The sequence below is a fragment of the Brugia malayi genome (genome assembly GCF_000002995.4).
Source record: "Brugia malayi strain FR3 genome assembly, contig: Bm_v4_Chr3_scaffold_001, whole genome shotgun sequence".
Taxonomy (NCBI): Eukaryota; Metazoa; Nematoda; class Chromadorea; order Rhabditida; family Onchocercidae; genus Brugia; species Brugia malayi.
Window position 1 is genome coordinate 8076402 of NW_025062477.1, and position 18596 is coordinate 8094997.

Below are 18596 nucleotides of genomic sequence, written 5' to 3' on the forward strand. Positions count from 1 at the left end.
AGTGGCACAAAACTGAGCACTGGAAATTCTGTGATTTCCATTCAAATTTTTTACACAATATTATGCTGATTCTAATCTTTATTAAAGAGATTCTACTGAAAGTTTGAATATGGGCCGCAGAAATTGCGTGAACTAAGAAAGTTTTTGTCATTTTCTTGCTCTAGACTTTAGAATTGGTAGTACCGGAATAGACTGAACGTTTTATTTGGTTCGTGTGGTGCAAATCGATCAATTCTTTTGTAAGATTTTTATCTATTCATAGTTTCCTATTTGATTCTGTGTGAATATGGAGGGAAAATAGAAATTTCCTTTCGTATTCTTTTCCTAATTACCGTTGGATTTTGTTTGCCGACTGATGCTTTGTACGTTTGAGATAACTAGCACAATAATCTTTTTTATGTGAATTTTGAGCCATATATTTTTTGTTCACTATTATAGTCAAGCTAATAATACACAGTATAATTCTTTCTCACTTTTCTATTCCTTGTCAGAATGTGGGATTGTCAATTTAGGTGAATTTTTTTTTCATGAAAAAGTCAACAAAGTTATGTAACGATACATTTTACAAGCGTTGAAGTCAAGCAAGGTGTATATGTCAAATGACATTCTCCATTTTCAAAATTAATCACTCTATGTTTGCATTGATTTAACAAAAAAAAAATGTGGAATTTGGTAATCAAATAAATAGTATATTAAGTGAATTAAAATTCCACACGGAAATCTGTCACATTCTTCAGCTTTTTTAATAATTAGGGATCGTTTCTTTAGATTTCACTGACTCCTGTCAGAATTACAAAGAATTTAAAAGTTCTTTGTTCTTTATTAAGTGTGAAGTGCGAAAGTTTCGAAAGAGCGTGACATCTAAAACACACAAAAAAAACTTTTTTGATATATATATATATATATATATATATATATATTGTATCTGTTGGTAATAATGATTTACATCAACATTTTGATACATTCGTTTCGATAATACGTTATGCTTTAAAAGCTACTTCCAGGGATCTTTCAAAAGCGAAGATAACTCTCTTTTAGATATTTTATTGAATTTCCCTTTCAAAAGCTAGGAATACAACGTAGCCATGTGTTATGTTGAGCAATTTCATCTTTAAATTATTCTTTTATTTAATGTGTTACCATGTGAGTCATTTGTTCTTCAGCAGAAGGATAGCTGTGAGTGAATGAGCTATGTAAACTACCATCTGTTAGTGTTAATAGTGGCAACTGTAGATGAGTGAATGAAATGAAATGCTGTCATCAACAATAAAAAAGGCAGATCAAGTGCAATTAATTATGGCACTGAACATTCTCTTATCGCATAAAAAAGCATTCACTTCAATTTTGAAATACATCTTGCTACTGTAAAGATTTCTCTACTGCAAGCTTTAATGAAACAAATAAAATGTGACAGCTGGGCAATTAACTCATAACTGCAGCAGTAACTATTGGCAACAATAATGGGAAATTTCAATAATGTAATAGTATTTAATTCTTGAAGTTATTTCTTGATGGTCTTTATTCAGGAATTGCTTGTCACATTTTAGTAGGATAGCGTTTAAATTAATTCGACATTTTCGACACAGAATAAATTTATTAGCATACCTTTATTACAGTTTTAATTGCTATTCTCACTATCTGTCTATCACTTGACGCTTAATAATATTTTCTGGCTATTTTACAGATCTCTGTTCCGAGACTAATAAGTTATAACCGTAATTGGTATTTCTTGTATTAAAATATGATAGTAGGGAGACAATTATGACCAGTGACGGATGAAGCTATTTGGTCGAAGATCTTCAGTCTTTGAAAGTTGTGATTAATCTTTTGTCGTTATTGGCGGTGACTGACATTGCATATATTACATATATTGATTTTCAACGGAGTATAAGAAGCGTGTGGCGATTTTTTCCAACTAGTGTTTGTACAGTTTGTGCGCATATATGTTTAGGTGTATTCGTAGTTTCAGTGTCATTCTATTCTTCATTTTCCTGCTACCTTTTAAAAAGTTAGCTACAATTCATGCAAATACTCTAAAAATAGTTGCTGTGTCGATAATAGGATAACGTTTAAATTAATTCGACATTTTCGACATAGAATAAATTTATTAGCATACCTTTATTACAGTGTTAATTGCTATTCTCACTATCTGTCTATCATTTGACGCTTAATAATATTTCTGGCTAATTTTGTTAATTACCTTACGAATTGTGCATGATTTCTTAAGTCACTGGATTTGGTGGCAGTTCCTCACTTCTCAATTCGGGCACTCAGAATGACTTAATTGATGTTGTATCATATATGATGTTATATAGTACGTTGTTGATTTCATGCATATCATCGCTGACAGTATCGAAAGACGCAAGTTTGAGGAAATTTTCAATATTTATTTGATAAGATGTCATTCAAACTTTCCCGACATATGACATTTGTTGAAAATCGAAATTTGCTTAAAGAAGAAATATTGCTTTATTAGAGGGAAAGGAAGAATTATTAGATAAAAGGCTTAAATTTAGAGTCTTTGTTTGATTCTGAAGTAGAGGTTATTACGACATTTCCCAGTATGAAGTTAGAAATCTATTTTCCATTCCCTTGTGATCGTTCTTAAAGGTTATTGGTCCATTCCAAATGATCATTTGTTAGCAGTTCATTTTCATTTATGAGATTTTCCCATAGCAGTGATGATACAGGAAGTTGTTATGCATATTCTCAGAAGAACTGTGACGCATAAGGGAGCCCTATTGATTCGACATCTTTACCTCCAGATAAACTGATCTGATCATTACTTCGTTTTTATTGAATTTCCATTTCTTTTAACAAATACTCGTTCCTGATAGTGAACGTTCGCAAAAGATGGTATCCTCAAGTGACAGTGTTTCTAACAAAATTCATCTCGAGCGACGCATTTCCCTTTCCAATGGTTGTGCTATTATTGTTGGTGTTATTGTTGGTTCTGGAATATTTGTTAGCCCCAAAGGTTTGCTGATTTTTTTCCACTTTTTGAAATTTCAAAAAACTTGAAAATTTGGGTTAAAGGAGTGCGGACTTCTGAAAAAAAAAAAATTCTAAAAATTTTCTAATGAATCTTCAACTTTCAAGGAGTTCTTATTGAATCGGGAAGCGCTGGTTTGTCATTGATCATTTGGATTTTATCAGGTGCATTTGCCACAATGGGTGCTTTTGTTTATGCTGAACTAGGAACAACTATTCCTAAAAGTGGCGGTGAGTATGCATACATCAGTGAGGTAGGTGCGACAATAAAATTGAACAAATGCATTCTTTTTCTGTTTATTTCCAACCAGTTATTTTTTTGACTACTTTCCCAGTTTTCTTTCGAACGAACTTTGTTCCGAATTTCGTTCTTATAAGAAAATTTATTAGTGGAAAGGAGTGATTACCTTGTTGAAATATGGAATCAAATGGAAATTAAATTACTGAAAAAAAAAACAAAACATTGCTAAGATCTTAAATTAAAGTAAGATTACAGTTAGTGGCAAAAATTTTCTAATTATATATTTTACTGTGTCATTTTTGCTTCAGTCGTTTAGCCAGGATTTTTTCAGTCTTATTTCATCAGCTATCTGTAAGTATAGAGTTTTAAATAAGGCAAAATTTTAATTACATAGCTGAGGTCATAGATTATAATACGGAAATCATAGAGTGTTTTCTAGCTACACTTTCTCCCTTTTCCTTTTTTTGTAATTCTAGATCAACTGTTTTCTTGAATCTTTGATTTAATAATTCTTTACAAAACGTCTTTTTATGCCTAGACATCATTTAGGAAAATAAATTGTTAAAATATGACAATCTTAAAAGTATTTAAAGTATTTCATTATCTTTAATTTTTATTAAAATAATTTTACGTTGCAGGCATTTGGTCCTTTGCCTGCATTTCTTTTTCTTTGGGCAGCACTAATTATTATTAACCCAACGTCAAATGCTATTATGGCGTTAACATTTGCTCAGTACACACTTCAACCATTTTTCAAAAACTGCGAACTACCCGATTATGCTGTGAGATTATTAGCTGCTTGCATCATTTGTATGTTTTAGTTTTGAAAATTATGTTGGCATATTAACCTCGCTGTTACACTGATCAATAGTTTATCCTTTGCTGCCAGCACAGAAAAAAATGTTCGTATTTGCTCAAGGTTTATTGCCATTCATTCCTTCTTATAAGTTTAAATTGTAGCTATAACTATTCCAGAGCTGTGAAATTCACTAAAAGAATGAAAATAGAACTTTAACTAACATTATTTGGATAGTAAAGTTTTTAGGAAATGTTCTGAGAAAGTGAAAACTTACTGATTATTATATTGCAGGTTTATTGACATTTGTCAACTGCTACAGTGTGAAGTGGTCAATGAGAATGCAAAATGTTTTTTCATTGGCTAAAGTAGCTTCCCTTTGTGTCATTATAATAGCTGGTTTATTGTGGTTATGTTTGGGTATGATTTCCACATTACTGATTTTAGTTCAGATCAAAATAATTCCGAACTTGTTTTAAAATCTACAGCTTGCTTAATTTATTAGCTGACTGAAGGTGGCGATCTAATTCATGTTCATTCAAACAAATTAAGTAATACGTCTAAACAGTTGTTTTTTTAGTCTTATTTGAATTCCTTCATTATTAATGAAGGGATTATTTCAGGTAATACAGAGCATTTGGAACCATCAATATTATTTGAAGGAACGCAGACAAATCCGAGTCATATAGCATTAGCTTTTTATTCGGGTGTATTTTCATTTAGTGGATGGTAATAATTTTCGCTTTAGAAAAGTTCCATTCTCTTATTATCATGATTTTCAATTCCAAGTTTTTAGTAGTGTTTTAGATTTTAATTTCTATCAGTTGAAAGGAAGTGCAATTTCAGGAAATTTTAGCTTATTTTGAATAAGGTTCGTCCAATCCGTTCTTTTTCGTTCAGTGGTTTAGTTCTTTCCTTCTTTTTTCAGGAATTCGTTGAATTTCGTAACCGAAGAGCTTATTAATCCGCGCAAGTAAGTTTTCTTTTCCAAATCAATTTGTAGAAGAGTTTATACACTAATGTCAGTAGAAGCTGCTTTTCTATCAAGTTAATATAAAGAAGTAAGCAAAGTGCTTGTCATGCACCAGAACTTTTCTTGAAAACGTAGTCTTCGAAAAGTAGAGAAAGGGAATTTCTTCCAATATTGAAGTCTCATTGACGGGTAATTTGAAACTAAGAACGACAACTTTATCTTTATTTAAGAAATTTGCCTCGAGCGATTATGATTTCATTGTTCACAGTAACAGCTATATATATGCTCGTTAACATCGCTTATTTTGCTGTCTTGTCTGTACCGGAAGTTCTCGATTCACCGGCAGTTGCAATGACTTTTGCAGAAGTAGCCATGGGTAAATTTGCATCGGTAATGCCTATATTTGTTGCCATTTCATGTGCTGGTGGCCTAAATAGTATTATTTTCTCAGCAAGTCGAATGTTCTTCGTTGGCGCCAGGTATATAAGTTCTAAGTTTTAAATTTTCCACCTTAACTTGTCAATTTCTAAAGAAATCTTCAACTACTTAGTCCTACAATGTACAATGGAGATGGGCAAATCAGTCTTATAATAATAAAGTGGATTTTTCATGAGACATCTCAAATTCTTATGACATTTCCAGACACATCTTGCTTACATAGAGATGTGATACATTCTAAACTTGGAAGAAATGTGTTATTCATGTCTGCAACTTAAAAGCATGCGTTAAAATCTGGATGCTATTCACTTCAAAACCATCAAAATGATTTTGTCGTAAAAAATTCTTTCAGGGATGGTCAGCTGCCAGAATTACTTTCGATGATTTCCATAAATTACCTGACGCCACTGCCATCACTACTCATTCTTGGCATCTTGTCATTACTGATGTTGGTTACTTCGAACATTTATTTACTCATCAATTATCTGACATTTACTGAAGCGTTTGTAATTGCACTTTCCGTTGCTGGTCTAATCAAATTGCGTTTTACTCAGCCTGATATCCCTCGTCCAATCAAGGTTGAAAATGAGTTTTCGTCGTTTTTCCAACTTAACTTCAGGAAGTTCCTTAGTTTTAAAATTCTTTTGTAAGAAAAACAACTACCATATATCATAATTGACTCTTGCTAAAGTTATTTTAAAAAAGACAAAAAACTTCTGTCATATAAGAGCAGCTTTCTTGATGAAATTCATCTGTAAAAATTTCTAGCAAATAGTATTTTTTATTTATGATTGGTAATTTGCCCCCAAGTATTACAGTTATGTTTTATGTACTAACTGATGTTATACAGTTTTTCCGTAATTTATATAAAGCTTATTTATCTGCAATTTGTCACATGATTTCTAAACAATTTCAGCAAAATATTTTGTTCCCAGCGACATTTTTGGTTATTTGCATTGCACTGCTGATGTTACCGTTTTTCATACAACCCGAAGAACTGATTATTGGTGTTTTAATTATTCTCACTGGCATCCCATTTTATTTTGTTTTCCTGTTTTGGAAAAATAAACCAGCTTGTTTATATAAGCCTTGGAGTAAGTCATCCTTCCCTTATATTTTAACATGTTCGGAAAGAACATGGTCTTTTTTTTTGTTTGTTACGAGAGCAAATCTATTTCTGTTGTGAACTGGTAATACAAAAATTAGAAGGTGCACATTTTCTCGTAACAATAAATTTTAAAATCTTCCAGTTTCAATGACGCACGCAATCCAGAAATTGCTTTATTGTGTTCCAGAAGAGGAGCATACTGATTAAGGAAAATTTCCTCCAATATTTTGTTTTGTTTTCGTTCTTTTTTTTTTGTTGATATCACAACTGACGCAGGTAATAAATTCTGATTCGTAACCGGTTAGTATCGCATTTTTCAAAAAATGTCAGCATAATATTTAAAATGCGTGGTTGACAATCGTTACTACATTCTCTTAACTAATACTTCAAGTTTTAAATCCGAGTGTAAATTCTGGCTGTAAAATATTTCTGATAATGCTATTATTCATTCTCTCGAAATCATGTCAACGTAAATTTGGCAGTTGTATGAAGACTTTGTGCTTATTTGATTTGATACCCATTTCCAATATACATATAGAATCATAAAAACTGTTACTGGTGGTGATAGTTATGTATAGTATTATATTTTCTGCTTAATTGGTGTGCGATAGATATGGAAGGTCATATATTTTTTCTTTACTATATGAACTACTAAATCATTCTGGTTTACATTTCTTCAGGTTTTCATAAATGTACAGAAAGATAATAGTATTTCTTTTGTTGCACAATATAGATTAATAATTACACCTTTCAAGGTTTCATAAAGATACGGGCAGATAGTGTCTCTTTTTCTGCATAATAAAGAATATGTTCTAACGGATATGGTGCATCAATTCTTGGACATCATTCACATTGAAGCTAACATTAGTGCAGTCATAATAATAGTAATTAGCGCGCTCAGTGCAGTGAATACCAGCATAATTAGTACCGTTAATCTGTTGGTCTAAAAATTTTGCAGTTAAGCTTAGAATTTAAAGGATTTCTGTGGAATGAACTGTGGCCAGCATCTGTCAAGAGAAAGGGAACTGACTCACCTTGTTGTCATACTTCGCCTCTGCTATGACAATTTGTTCCTGGTGATAATGTCGTCCAGCATAGCTGACTGATATATTTTGCTGCCCCTTCAGGGAATTAGTTTTCTTAAATTTTGGTTGCATAGTTTAAATTTGTATCAAAATGTGCATTGATTTTGTTTCCTGAGCTTTAAATTCCAAAGATTCGGGGAACAAGTCAAAGATACCATTTGACCTAATCTATCATTTGTCAATATAACCTTTATATATCCGTAAATGCAATCAAAGTATGTTTCCCAATATCAAGAGTAATTGAAGAAAAAAATATGCTCACCTTTATAAGGAAAAACAGAAGTGCTATTAGAATAAGATAAAGTACATACAGAATAATAGCAGCCCATCTGGCGACCCATAAGCGGAAAAAAATAACGCTTAAAATGATTGAAATTTCTGAAAGATTTCAAGAGCTCAGTATTTGTTTACTTATATCCTTTGTACATTTAGTTGGCGAAAGATTAACATAATGCATAATGCATAAGGAAGATTCAGAACGCTAGTTTTATCTTACAGCCAGAATACTCAAGATCACATTAAGGTATCATTCTTCATTCATAGGTAATTTATGCTATGAACCTGTTTTATTTATTTTAATTTTTGCGCAGAATGATTATGAAAAACGAAACTTTTTAGTTCTTTTCCATTTCGTGCTCTATCCAAGAACTACAAAAATTGAAATGTCAAACTTACGGCCCAGCAAGAAAGATAGAAAACCAAAAATGCGATGTGACCAATTAAATATGATGCGAGATTTCGACCCTTCATCGCAGCGTAATAACGCACCCACTGGTTGAATCAGCATTACACCAACCGTTATAGCACCGATCTTAAATATAAAATTTTTAGAAGATTTTTCGTTAAAATTCCTATAATTTCTACTCAAAATTAAAATTGATTTATTGAATAGCATACAGTACATGCTATTCAATAAACCTACTTTATTTAATGTTATTTCTTGAATTTTCGGTAAAGAAAATATTTATCAAGACATATTGAAATAGAATGTGACTTACATCATCAAACTATATCACTAAATTAAGAGACTTCAATTCACTAAGTTGATCATACCTTACGTGAACACTAGGAACTAGGTCACTGTTACAAATTCCTCATTTTTTGAACCTTCAGTGACCCAAAAGGCAATATAGTTGAAGGAATGTTTCAAAAAAAAAAAAAAAAAACAAACAAACAAACAATGGAATGAATAGCCCCAGCAGAAAGATTCCGTTGAATGGTCTTACTGACTGCCGGTCCGGTCCATCGCCACTCTTTCCCAATGAATACTGATAAAACACCAACAATAATTAGGATGATTGCCAAATAGTTCGTCGTACGATGTATCTGAAATTTAAACCTTAATATTGTTTTTCTAAGACAACGACTGTTAACGAATTTAACGGGCGTAAACTACCATGTAGTTATTCATAATCCACCGAAAAACTAAAGTAGAAACGATTTCAAATGTTGCTCGGAATAAAACTTCTTCCGACAAGAGTTAGCTATAGTTCAGTGGTTAGCATGATAATGAGCTTACATGGAACCATATTTTCAAACCAAATGGCCTAGTTTCAGGCCAGTATTCTCGAAGATATCGTGCTGCTGCAATTGCTGAAGGGATCAACCACATCCATCCAACAAGCATTAAAATCCCTGAAAGGAAATTAAATAATGGAAAAGTTATTCTGAAAACGAATGACATGACCTAAGATAAATTAATAAATCATTTAAAAGAATAATATATCTGTGGATTGTCCAGCCTTGGAGAAAAAGCCAGTCTTGGCAATACTTGCCATGTAAAATAACTAATTTACGATTCGTTCGTGGCTTAACCGGCGCCAATGGTGCTCTTTCCCGTTCAGCAATATTTACTGGTGTTGAAATAAAGAGCGGAAAATCCTTGGAACGTTCATCCAGTGAATGTATATCCAACTCTGAAGCTGATCATTAATTTTAAGAAGTAAAAAAAAAAAAGATCATTCCGCAAAAAAAGCAACGACAATCAAACATAAAATAAAAGCTCATTTAGATCTCTACCATCAAACTGCTTTTTAAGGTGATAATGAAGTTGTAGAAGCCGTGTGATACTTCTCTTTTTATTAATTGAATTAATGAACCCATGCATGTTAACAGCACACACACACACACATTCGTTTCTCAAAATACAAATTGCAATTAAAGAAGAAAAAAATGTTAAAAAAAAGAGCAGTACCATAGCTAATTTTCTACCTTCATATTTGTTAGTCTTGCCATATGCTAAAAGCAAATAATAAGTACGGTTCAAATCTGGTACACGAGCTTTTTGAGCTGTTTCATCTGGCGCAACCTTTTGTCGAAATTTACAGTAAATTGAACTAGATGTATGACTGGCTTCTAACAACTCCACGTACTTTGCGGCATTCTAAATAACAAAACAAGATCTATTACAGTCAGGACTAAGTCATTTGGAGTGCAAATAAATGACGCCTTAATTTCCAGACTCCAGTACAGTCCCTATAAACTTCACTTTTATCTGATTAATAGTGTTTCTTATCAGTTAATAACCTATATTGTATTAGAAGAAAAAAAAAATATGAGAGAAAACTTCGAAAAGCTTTTGTCCTCAATTTTCGTGTCTTACATAATAGCAGAAGCTATCATGAAAAAACGCTCACTTCTGCTGTTAAATTCAGCGGTATGTTACGTTTGCCGTCATTCTGAGACAGAAATACTCCCGCTTGATTCATTTCACCGAGTCCACAGTGCGTTACACCTTCGTCTCCCTATAAAATTTAAAACAAAAGCAATCATGGTAGTTCAGAAACTTTAAACTATTTTTCGTAGCATAATTTGTTTAGATTTCAGAAATCTAATCAATCAAATCAAGTGAAAACTAACCATCTGAGTGTCTTTAGAGAAGCCAATTGCTGCATAATTAGTGTCCGGATGTGTCGTATTGTAAAACAGTTCCACAACTACCCAACCATCTGGTTCTAATGCATAACTAATAATTTTTTCACAATCTCTTTTCTCCTCACAATTTGCCGAAATAAATATGCAAGCCTAAAACAACTGCAGAACAAAATATTTTTTTTTGTTGATTAATCGAAATATTAAGTGAAGCTTTTATTGACTACGCTGTTTGGAACGAGTCATTAAAACTGATTTCCTATCAAAAAGATCTGCAGCCTCTACGAAGACTTTTGTCTGATAGATTTCTAGTTCCAAATCAGAACTTTTATTCATTTATTTTCCAAATTTTTTTTTTAAACTAGAAAACTTGAAAGGTTAACTTATCTTATTTTTTAGACATTCGCTCAAAATAAATTGCGAAGAACAAACGATGAAGAGTGCAATAACGAGAACGATTACTGAAGATATTGTAGTATACATATAATATGAACTGACTGCAACAAAACCCTTCCTTATGATCATATTTTGATTTCATTATAAATTCTGTTTCGAAACGTTTTCATGTGATTAAGTTAATCCAAACATTTATTTCGGAAATACAAATCACAAATATAAATCTAATTGATGTTAAAAATGAAGATTAATCAAATTAAAACTATTAAAATGCTACTACATTGATCACATTCAATTATCCTTTAAGCATTTCTGGTTCTTGGTATTAAATTATTCCCTTCATTACCAATAAAAAACTCAGACATTCTTATTAAAAAAGTTTTCGCAATTATATTTAAAAGAAAATACTGAAAATCTTCTGAGAACATAATGAAAATAAGATTTCACTTCAGCACATATAAAACTTAAAATCAACCTTTCTCCCATATTATTTCAGTTGAAAAAGAGAGATTTTCTGCCACTTTTATATTACAACAAATATTGCAATTTAATTTTTTTCACGACTTCTTATTTAGGTGTACGCAGATTTTCAACAAATTAACAGCATATGTAATGAAATATAATCTTCCGACTGAGATGTGGACGAAGAATTATTAAAAATTTTTGAAACTAAACTTATCGTTGGAATTTGTACAGAAATTATTGAATTGATGGTATTGTTATTAAAATTGTTTACCTTAAAAACCCTAAAAATTAATAGAACCTTACCTTAAAAATACAGCCACTTCAAAATGTGATTTCTCCGGATGAAGATATGAAAAATGAAAACTATGTGAGAATCCTGTCAAAAGGTCACAAGCAATTTTAATCCATTCATGAAAATCATTCCAAAAGACTCGTCCCTTGAAACTTGTCTATTTCTCAAAATTAAAGCATATTTTTTTAGGAAGTAAGTAATAAAAGATCGTAGAATATAGAGATAGACAGTCCCTTTAAAATGCAATAAAAAATTAATTCAATCGAAATTAATTTTCCTTTCTGCTGAGAATATTTTCTCAATTCTTTTAAAAAAAACGTTTTAGTGAATTTGTTGGAAAAAAAAAACAAATATCTAATTTAAAAGAAAATATTAAAAGATTTCACGAGGAAGGGGACGGAAGAAAGAGCACTAAATGAGAAACGAAGAAATTAGAAATATAGTTCGAATAGAGAAAAACTTTCTGTCAAAAGAAATCAGTAGAAAGTAACTGTAAAAAATTAACTACTCTCTAATGCCAAAAAATTTATGGTTGAAAGTGCATTAGTGGTTTTTTCTTGTTCATTTCTAATTTTGTAATGCTAAAATTTAGGATGGGACTTTTTCCACCTTTGATATTTCCACCTTATCTGTCTCATATTAGTCAGAAAAAGAATTACGTTATCATTTATTTAGCCAGTCATTAATGATAAAGTGTGCAGTCACAATGATATTGGAGAAATACGATCTATGAGAATACTCTATGAGAATAGTATATTATCGAAGTTTGTTTGGCATTTTTTACTTATAACAAACATTCTTGAATGATAATTAGCACCATGGAAATACAAATAAAGTTCACTTTCTTCGGTTATTACGCTTTTCTTTCATTTGAAAAGCAAATCTTTTATGTGAAGGATTTTTTTGCTCATTTGAGGCACAGAATATTTGATGCTTTAAATTTCCAACCAGATGGAATTTGGAAATTATCTGCAAGCAATTGGTATCATCCATTAAACGGTAATGGTAAGCTGAAGAGATTATATGAAAATGAAAATTTCAGCAGCAGAAAAATTTTTTCTCATGTCTTACTAACTGTATAACATGGAATATGCAAAGAAATCAAAAGGAAGAACCATTTTGAATGCAGGATGTCTTCGTTTCAAATAACAAATTTATTTCTTAGCAAACTGAATAAAAAATAAACTTAACAAAACAGTGGAAAGAAGCTTGTTGAAAAATGTCATCAAAGCATCCTAAGTTGACTGCTTAATTCCAAAAGCTTTTTGATAAAGAAATGGCAATCAGCAGCAATAATTGCGAGCATTCTCCAGTGATTTTACTAATACATCATAACCGGAGATAGTCAATTTGAAATCAGTGTAAAAACAACAATCTATGCAAATGATGAGGTTGAGGATAAGTGGCCAGATATAAATCGCAATAACGACAGTAATTTTCATATTATTCCTTTCCCACCAATTATTGCATGGATATAGAAGGGTTAAAGGTCATCGATTAGAGATAAAGAAGAGAAAGATATTGTTAGAAGAAACAATATGGGAGAAGACGATCGATATGAAACTATTTGAATGGTTAAATTTCAACAAATATGTTATGAATGATAATAAAATAAAATATGAATAGCACAGCAATATCAGCCTTGATATTGGAGCATACTGATAAACAAATATTAAATTTAGACACAAGACAAATGCAGCAGACATTGCTGAAAGGGAATGACCTTAAATTTAGTGTATTACTGATAGTTAGTGATAAGGAAGTGATGAAGTGTATCACGATAGCCACGATAGTCCTACTTCAAATTTCATTTATATCATGTCACCAAATCCCCAGACAAACAAAGGGAAATAGTAACGTGAAAAACAACAATGGCATCGTGTTTTTGCTTTCCTCTTTCCCAACAATGTCACTCACATTGATCGTGGCCGTGAAATGTGATTGTACTCCGTAATTAGTATTATTAAACAGAACTCGTTTATCACGTATGTATGTGCCTTCAAGCAGTACTGTCATCTATATTAGTAGGTGCGTTGTTCGATGATCAATAAATTGCTTAGAATTGATCAGTGATTTACCAAATTTTTCCAATTAATCACAACAACAATAATACTACGGTGTACAAACATACAACATAAACAAATTAATCTCATGATTTCTGCTTATAAAACCAGCTCAAAACTAAACGATTCCAGCGCCAGAAAATATAAGATGCGGAATAATTAGAGCAATATCACAACTTTTCCATCATCATAACCAAGAGTATACATTTGATTTTTAATTTGGAAATTATTCTGGATTCACCTAGTCTTTATAACGACCACTCAACAATTTTAACTATTGAGCAATTCATATTTAGAATGTTTTCTGAATCAAGATAGTACTCAACAGCAAGATAATACTTGAATAGCTTATCACATTAAAAAAAAAATTAAAACTTTCATTTCTTAAACTGTTTTAAAATTACCACACGAGTCGTTGGCAGATAACAGAAATCATTTTACTGCATTATTGTAAGAATGGCCAAAATTTTGATTTCACTAAACTAATAATCCCTCTCTCATAAAATTAAGGTCTTCCTCACTTCGAAATTCCCCCCAAAACAATGCGTTATTTCCATTTAATCATGTCTCCCTATATGAACAAATTGCTTTCACTCTTTTTAATATTTCCCACGTGAAATATCACCACAAATTGATATCAGCCTGAACTGGCTGGTCATCAAAATAATTTCTTTTAAGCTAGGACAGACATGATCACTAGCTCAAATTTGAAACCTCTTTACAATGTTCCTTACAACATACCATTATTTTCTCAGATTTAAATCACATATTTTTCTTTTTAAGAAATCCTTAAACCTTTATTCAGCCTCTTTACTCACTCCAGTTACGTTGCATATCTACAAATAAGAATAAACTTTATTTTTGCATGATTTATTGGCTACAGCTGCATATATCTTCTATTCACATAAGTCATATAAATCTAATTATAATCTAAAAAGATATTTACAAGTACAACAGAATAAGCAGTAACCATTGCAGACCGCAGTTATAAACAATTTCCGAATTCTGGTAGTTCACATCAACTTTCGTGTCGTGGGAAGAAAATGTATCAGGTAAAAAAAGAAAGCAAATGTGAAGAAAAACTCAAAACGTAGTCTGCAAAAAGGTATATTTAAACACAAGCAAATTATACATAAAATTCAAAAATCTAAAAAAGGGTAACTGATGCTATAAATCCATTGTCCATCACCTGCAAAAATTACCGTTTTCAAATAACAAAAATTTATCTCTGAAAAAGAATAGCATATGAAATAATTCTGTATAAACTAGTAATCAACTAAGTCTGAGAGTATCGCTCAAATTATTAAGATCACAAAACCAAATTAGAAAAAGAATGACAGAATAAAACATAATTCAACTGTTATCTACTACTGATTAATTTCTAAAACAACTATACTGACCTCGACAATAACTTGATCAGTTCCATAGCAGAAAGTTGACCCAAATGGATTTTCAGTCCCACTCCTACTAAGCACCACTGGCTGTACAGCTGTATCACCACAGAAAGCACCAAAAAAGTCTTCTCGCTGAAAATCCGGGATTACAAAAGGCATAAACAACTCGGGAAGCTTAAAAAGATGAGTAAAACCAGGAACTTTGAAACATATAAACTCGAACTTGAAACATATAAACTGGACCTTTGACGAAGGAGTAATGGTTGGACCACCATTAATAGTAACACAGAAGTTACAGCGTGCATATCTGCAATTTACCCACGCAACAATTTATTTAAAGCATTTTCTACTATATTTTCAAGTATTTTCGTATTAATTTACATTACAACTCAAAGACAAACTCATTTTTATTATCATATCCTAACATTCATAACTAAAAAACTTACATTCCAAAGTCAAAATGGCCTGGCAAATTGGTATGTAGGACAAATTTCTGGACACGGTTAGTGATACAATCGAATAGAATGTCCTAAAAAGCTATGTTAAAAAACAGAAAAAATCCTAAATAAAGAAAATAAGGAATTAACTTAAGTCAGTGATTTACAGCGGCTAATTTAAGACTAAGTGCTTGCTCCAGTATATTAGCTTATTTCAGTTGTTCCAACAAATTCAAATAAAAAAGGATGAAGTGAAAATATAAATATATGGCGAACCAGTCCTAGAGAAAAATAATTGAAGAAATAATTAGGGCGCGGTCCACGCAATTTTCTTGAATCTTCCCCTCGATGAATTAACATTCGATCCGCTTTCGTGTAAAATACTTTAGATGGAGCACCGAGCGATGATAAAACACTCTGAAAGATTGCGTAGTTAATGATCCATCCAAAACACTGAAAACTATTTCATCTAATTGATAAACTGAAATTTTGAGTGTAAGAGAACTGTTTCAACCTCGGCAGTATCGCCGAAAAAAATGGACTGTTCGATTTTCCTTAAACCGAAAGCTTGTTTTCGACTCGAACTATCCGGCAGTGGGGCTGCAAGTGAATGATGACAAATGATAATGCCTTAAAAAGCCAACAAGACTTAGAAAAAATATATAAGAACGGGTAAGAATTCTTTACTTTCTGCAGCAAAGATGAAAAATAAGCCTGAAATTCTGCTTCCATCACTAATGGATTTCACTTCAACTGGACATATAACACCACAGAGTGAAGCTGCTGAGATTCTTGGTGGTCTAAAAGTGTTAAAATGTCATTTTTCTTGAGAAGATAATAGCACTGAAACAGAAAATGCTCTCACATACCACTACTGAGAAAGAAAATCAATACTTCGGTGAGTTGTAGGAGTCGGGATAAATGGCCATTTTTGCAAGAAGTGGTGGAGAATTACTTCGGAACTGCAATGATCCTAAGCCAGTAGCATCGACCGATGAAGTCTGCAAATTAAGTTATTGAAGAGTGACATAATTCTCTCCATATAAGAATGAAAATAAAATTCTCACAAAATAAAAATTGATCTGATACACTTCGGAAAAGTGAACTTTAACTATTTTCTAAAAGATCACGGTTACTTGCACTTTCGAAACTTCATTTAGAGTGGGGAAACTGAATGATAATCCTTTCCAGCTCAATTCATACAAACTTTGTTCAGCAACATAAACTGAAAATGGAACTTGTAAATTCCTAATATGAATTTGTCAAGCGAAAAATTCCTGTATTAAAAATCTTGGGAATAATGTCATACAAATGAACTGAAAATAGTTTCATTCAAATTAAAATAAGAGTAAAAAAAATGAAATATGTAGAAGAATAGTGCAACCTCCAGGATGTGTGGCGCCAAAACAACCTTCCACTTTATTTACATCTGCTTCGTCTTTAGGACTAGAGAATACCACACCACTAAATGAAAAAAAATCAATTACGTATTCGCATACAAAAAAAGTGAAGTGCTATATTATTGAATTAAAACGTAACTATTGTAAAACATACCCATACTGTAAGATAATGTTTGACAAGTCGTACACTTCAATCAGCTGAAAGAATGTGTAAAAACAGAATAATAAACGACAAAGTAAAGTAGTGGACCAATCTCGAAAGTTAGTAAATTGAGAACTTTATAAAAATGAAACTATCTTCCTTACCTTTAGCAGCTGCGAGTTAGGTTCAAAATAGAGTCGCACACCATCTTTTGCCAGTCGTATCATTACATCTCTTGATAAAGGTTCCTGAATTTTAATGTAGTTATAAAGCTGACATATGCCTATTTTTCTTGTTAAATTTTGGGAGCGATGCGTATGAGTTACCAAAAATAAATCCATTATTCTAAATTATTCTAAACACCATCTATCGATGGTCTGCAATATTCGTTGATGCTCTATAACAAAGTCACTTAATGCGAAATCACGCTCTCTTTAGCTAAACGCTTTAAACGCTTTAATTTCCAGAATGAAATGAACTTCTATTTAGCACAAATGAAGAGCGAAGCATATATTAATGTCAAGTTTATTTAAATTATATTAATGTCAAGTTTATTTAAAATTATACGTTAGTATTAGTGCGTAATATTAAGTAAACAACTAATTGGGCTAGGTACAACATGCACTGCTATCTTAGCCAGTGGCAAGATGCTTTAACTCATGTATGTGCACTGACGATGTCACTAAGTAGTAATGTCAATACCTTGGAAGAGTAAGTCAGTTCAACATTCTGAATATGGCGTGATGCATTCTGTATGGCAGCGATCGCTTGATTTATAGGCATTCCCAGAAGTAACTCGATGTAATCATTCCGGATTCCGCATCCTGGCATCACCTCCACTCGCAGCATCCTTCACATCTATGTACGACTTACAGCAACCACAACTCTCCAAGCATCATCTCACTTTCAAATGCCTTCAAATTCGCAGCCCGTTAAAATGAGATTATTGCAGGGAGAGGAGACAAGCGGATGCAGAAAAGAAATTTGAGGATGAGGTTTGTCTTTCAGTACCTTTTGTAGGGAATCGATTCCCTGCATTTTTCTAGTAGTCGAGATCGGCGAAGAAAGTGAATCTACTACAGAAACTCAGAACTGTGCAAACGTTTAGGTGTGGATGTTTTCCAAAAGAATAATAGCGGTAGACAACTGCGAGCTTTTATTTCAGATAATTCATTTGATCCACCATTGTATGGAAGATACCAGGAGATAAGTTTTGTTTTTAGAAAATAATATATTTTATAGAAAACATTTTCAGATCAATTTTAAAAGCAGAAAAAGAAGAAGGAACAATAAGCGGCAATCAAGAACGAGGTGTGAAATAAATCGATTCGTCTGGAATGTTAAACACTTCCGTCTATATGCAATGAAACTGGAAGTGCTTATTATCATTAAGTGTTATTAGCATTTTTCATGAAATGACCAAAGGAAAAATAACAATTCAGGTGGTACACTGGATCAAAGCAATCACCAGTTATTATATTTGAGATGAGATTGCGATACTTTT

The 18596-nt window shown here is 32.0% G+C and overlaps 4 protein-coding genes across 9 annotated transcripts; 2 read left to right on the forward strand and 2 right to left on the reverse strand.

The window, feature by feature from the left end:
• Nucleotides 1-2853: 2853 nt before the first annotated feature.
• On the forward strand, nt 2854-6754 carry Bma-aat-2 (Uncharacterized protein; the record flags this gene model as incomplete). 3 transcript variants are annotated; one of them, XM_001901168.2, is made up of 10 exons in its annotated part: nt 2854-2977; nt 3100-3245; nt 3871-4042; nt 4323-4448; nt 4652-4757; nt 4957-5001; nt 5232-5480; nt 5792-6017; nt 6356-6533; nt 6690-6754. In XM_001901168.2, the coding sequence occupies 10 exons, from the start codon at nt 2854-2856 to the stop codon at nt 6752-6754; spliced, it is 1437 nt and encodes a 478-aa protein (XP_001901203.2). The 3 variants fall into 3 exon arrangements, with proteins under 3 accessions (XP_001901203.2, XP_042936329.1, XP_042936330.1); XM_043080395.1 differs by lacking the exon at nt 2854-2977 and having other exon boundaries at nt 3171-3245; XM_043080396.1 differs by lacking the exons at nt 2854-2977; nt 3100-3245 and having other exon boundaries at nt 3946-4042.
• A 640-nt stretch (nt 6755-7394) lies between these two features.
• Nucleotides 7395-10986, reverse strand: Bm2165 (Uncharacterized protein; the record flags this gene model as incomplete). Of its 3 annotated transcripts, none has more annotated exons than XM_043080398.1 (11): nt 7395-7490; nt 7582-7686; nt 7895-8010; nt 8311-8443; nt 8812-8958; nt 9152-9267; nt 9429-9548; nt 9844-10015; nt 10269-10376; nt 10492-10656; nt 10891-10986. In XM_043080398.1, the coding sequence occupies 11 exons, from the start codon at nt 10984-10986 to the stop codon at nt 7395-7397; spliced, it is 1374 nt and encodes a 457-aa protein (XP_042936332.1). The 3 variants fall into 3 exon arrangements, with proteins under 3 accessions (XP_042936332.1, XP_042936331.1, XP_042936333.1); XM_043080397.1 differs by having other exon boundaries at nt 9408-9548; XM_043080399.1 differs by lacking the exon at nt 10891-10986 and having other exon boundaries at nt 8308-8443; nt 10492-10494.
• A 3880-nt stretch (nt 10987-14866) lies between these two features.
• On the reverse strand, nt 14867-17941 carry Bm12882 (Uncharacterized protein; the record flags this gene model as incomplete). 2 transcript variants are annotated; one of them, XM_043080401.1, is made up of 13 exons in its annotated part: nt 14867-14908; nt 15120-15245; nt 15357-15420; nt 15560-15642; nt 15827-15967; nt 16065-16150; nt 16238-16350; nt 16445-16551; nt 16687-16775; nt 16935-16996; nt 17105-17148; nt 17257-17340; nt 17795-17941. In XM_043080401.1, 13 exons carry the CDS (start codon nt 17939-17941, stop codon nt 14867-14869), a joined length of 1188 nt encoding a protein of 395 aa, XP_042936335.1. The 2 variants fall into 2 exon arrangements, with proteins under 2 accessions (XP_042936335.1, XP_042936334.1); XM_043080400.1 differs by having other exon boundaries at nt 16935-17014.
• Nucleotides 17942-18061: 120 nt separating this feature from the next.
• On the forward strand, nt 18062-18581 carry Bm1032 (Uncharacterized protein; the record flags this gene model as incomplete). Its single annotated transcript, XM_043080402.1, has 3 exons — nt 18062-18087; nt 18348-18403; nt 18535-18581. The coding sequence occupies 3 exons, from the start codon at nt 18062-18064 to the stop codon at nt 18579-18581; spliced, it is 129 nt and encodes a 42-aa protein (XP_042936336.1).
• Nucleotides 18582-18596: the final 15 nt, after the last annotated feature.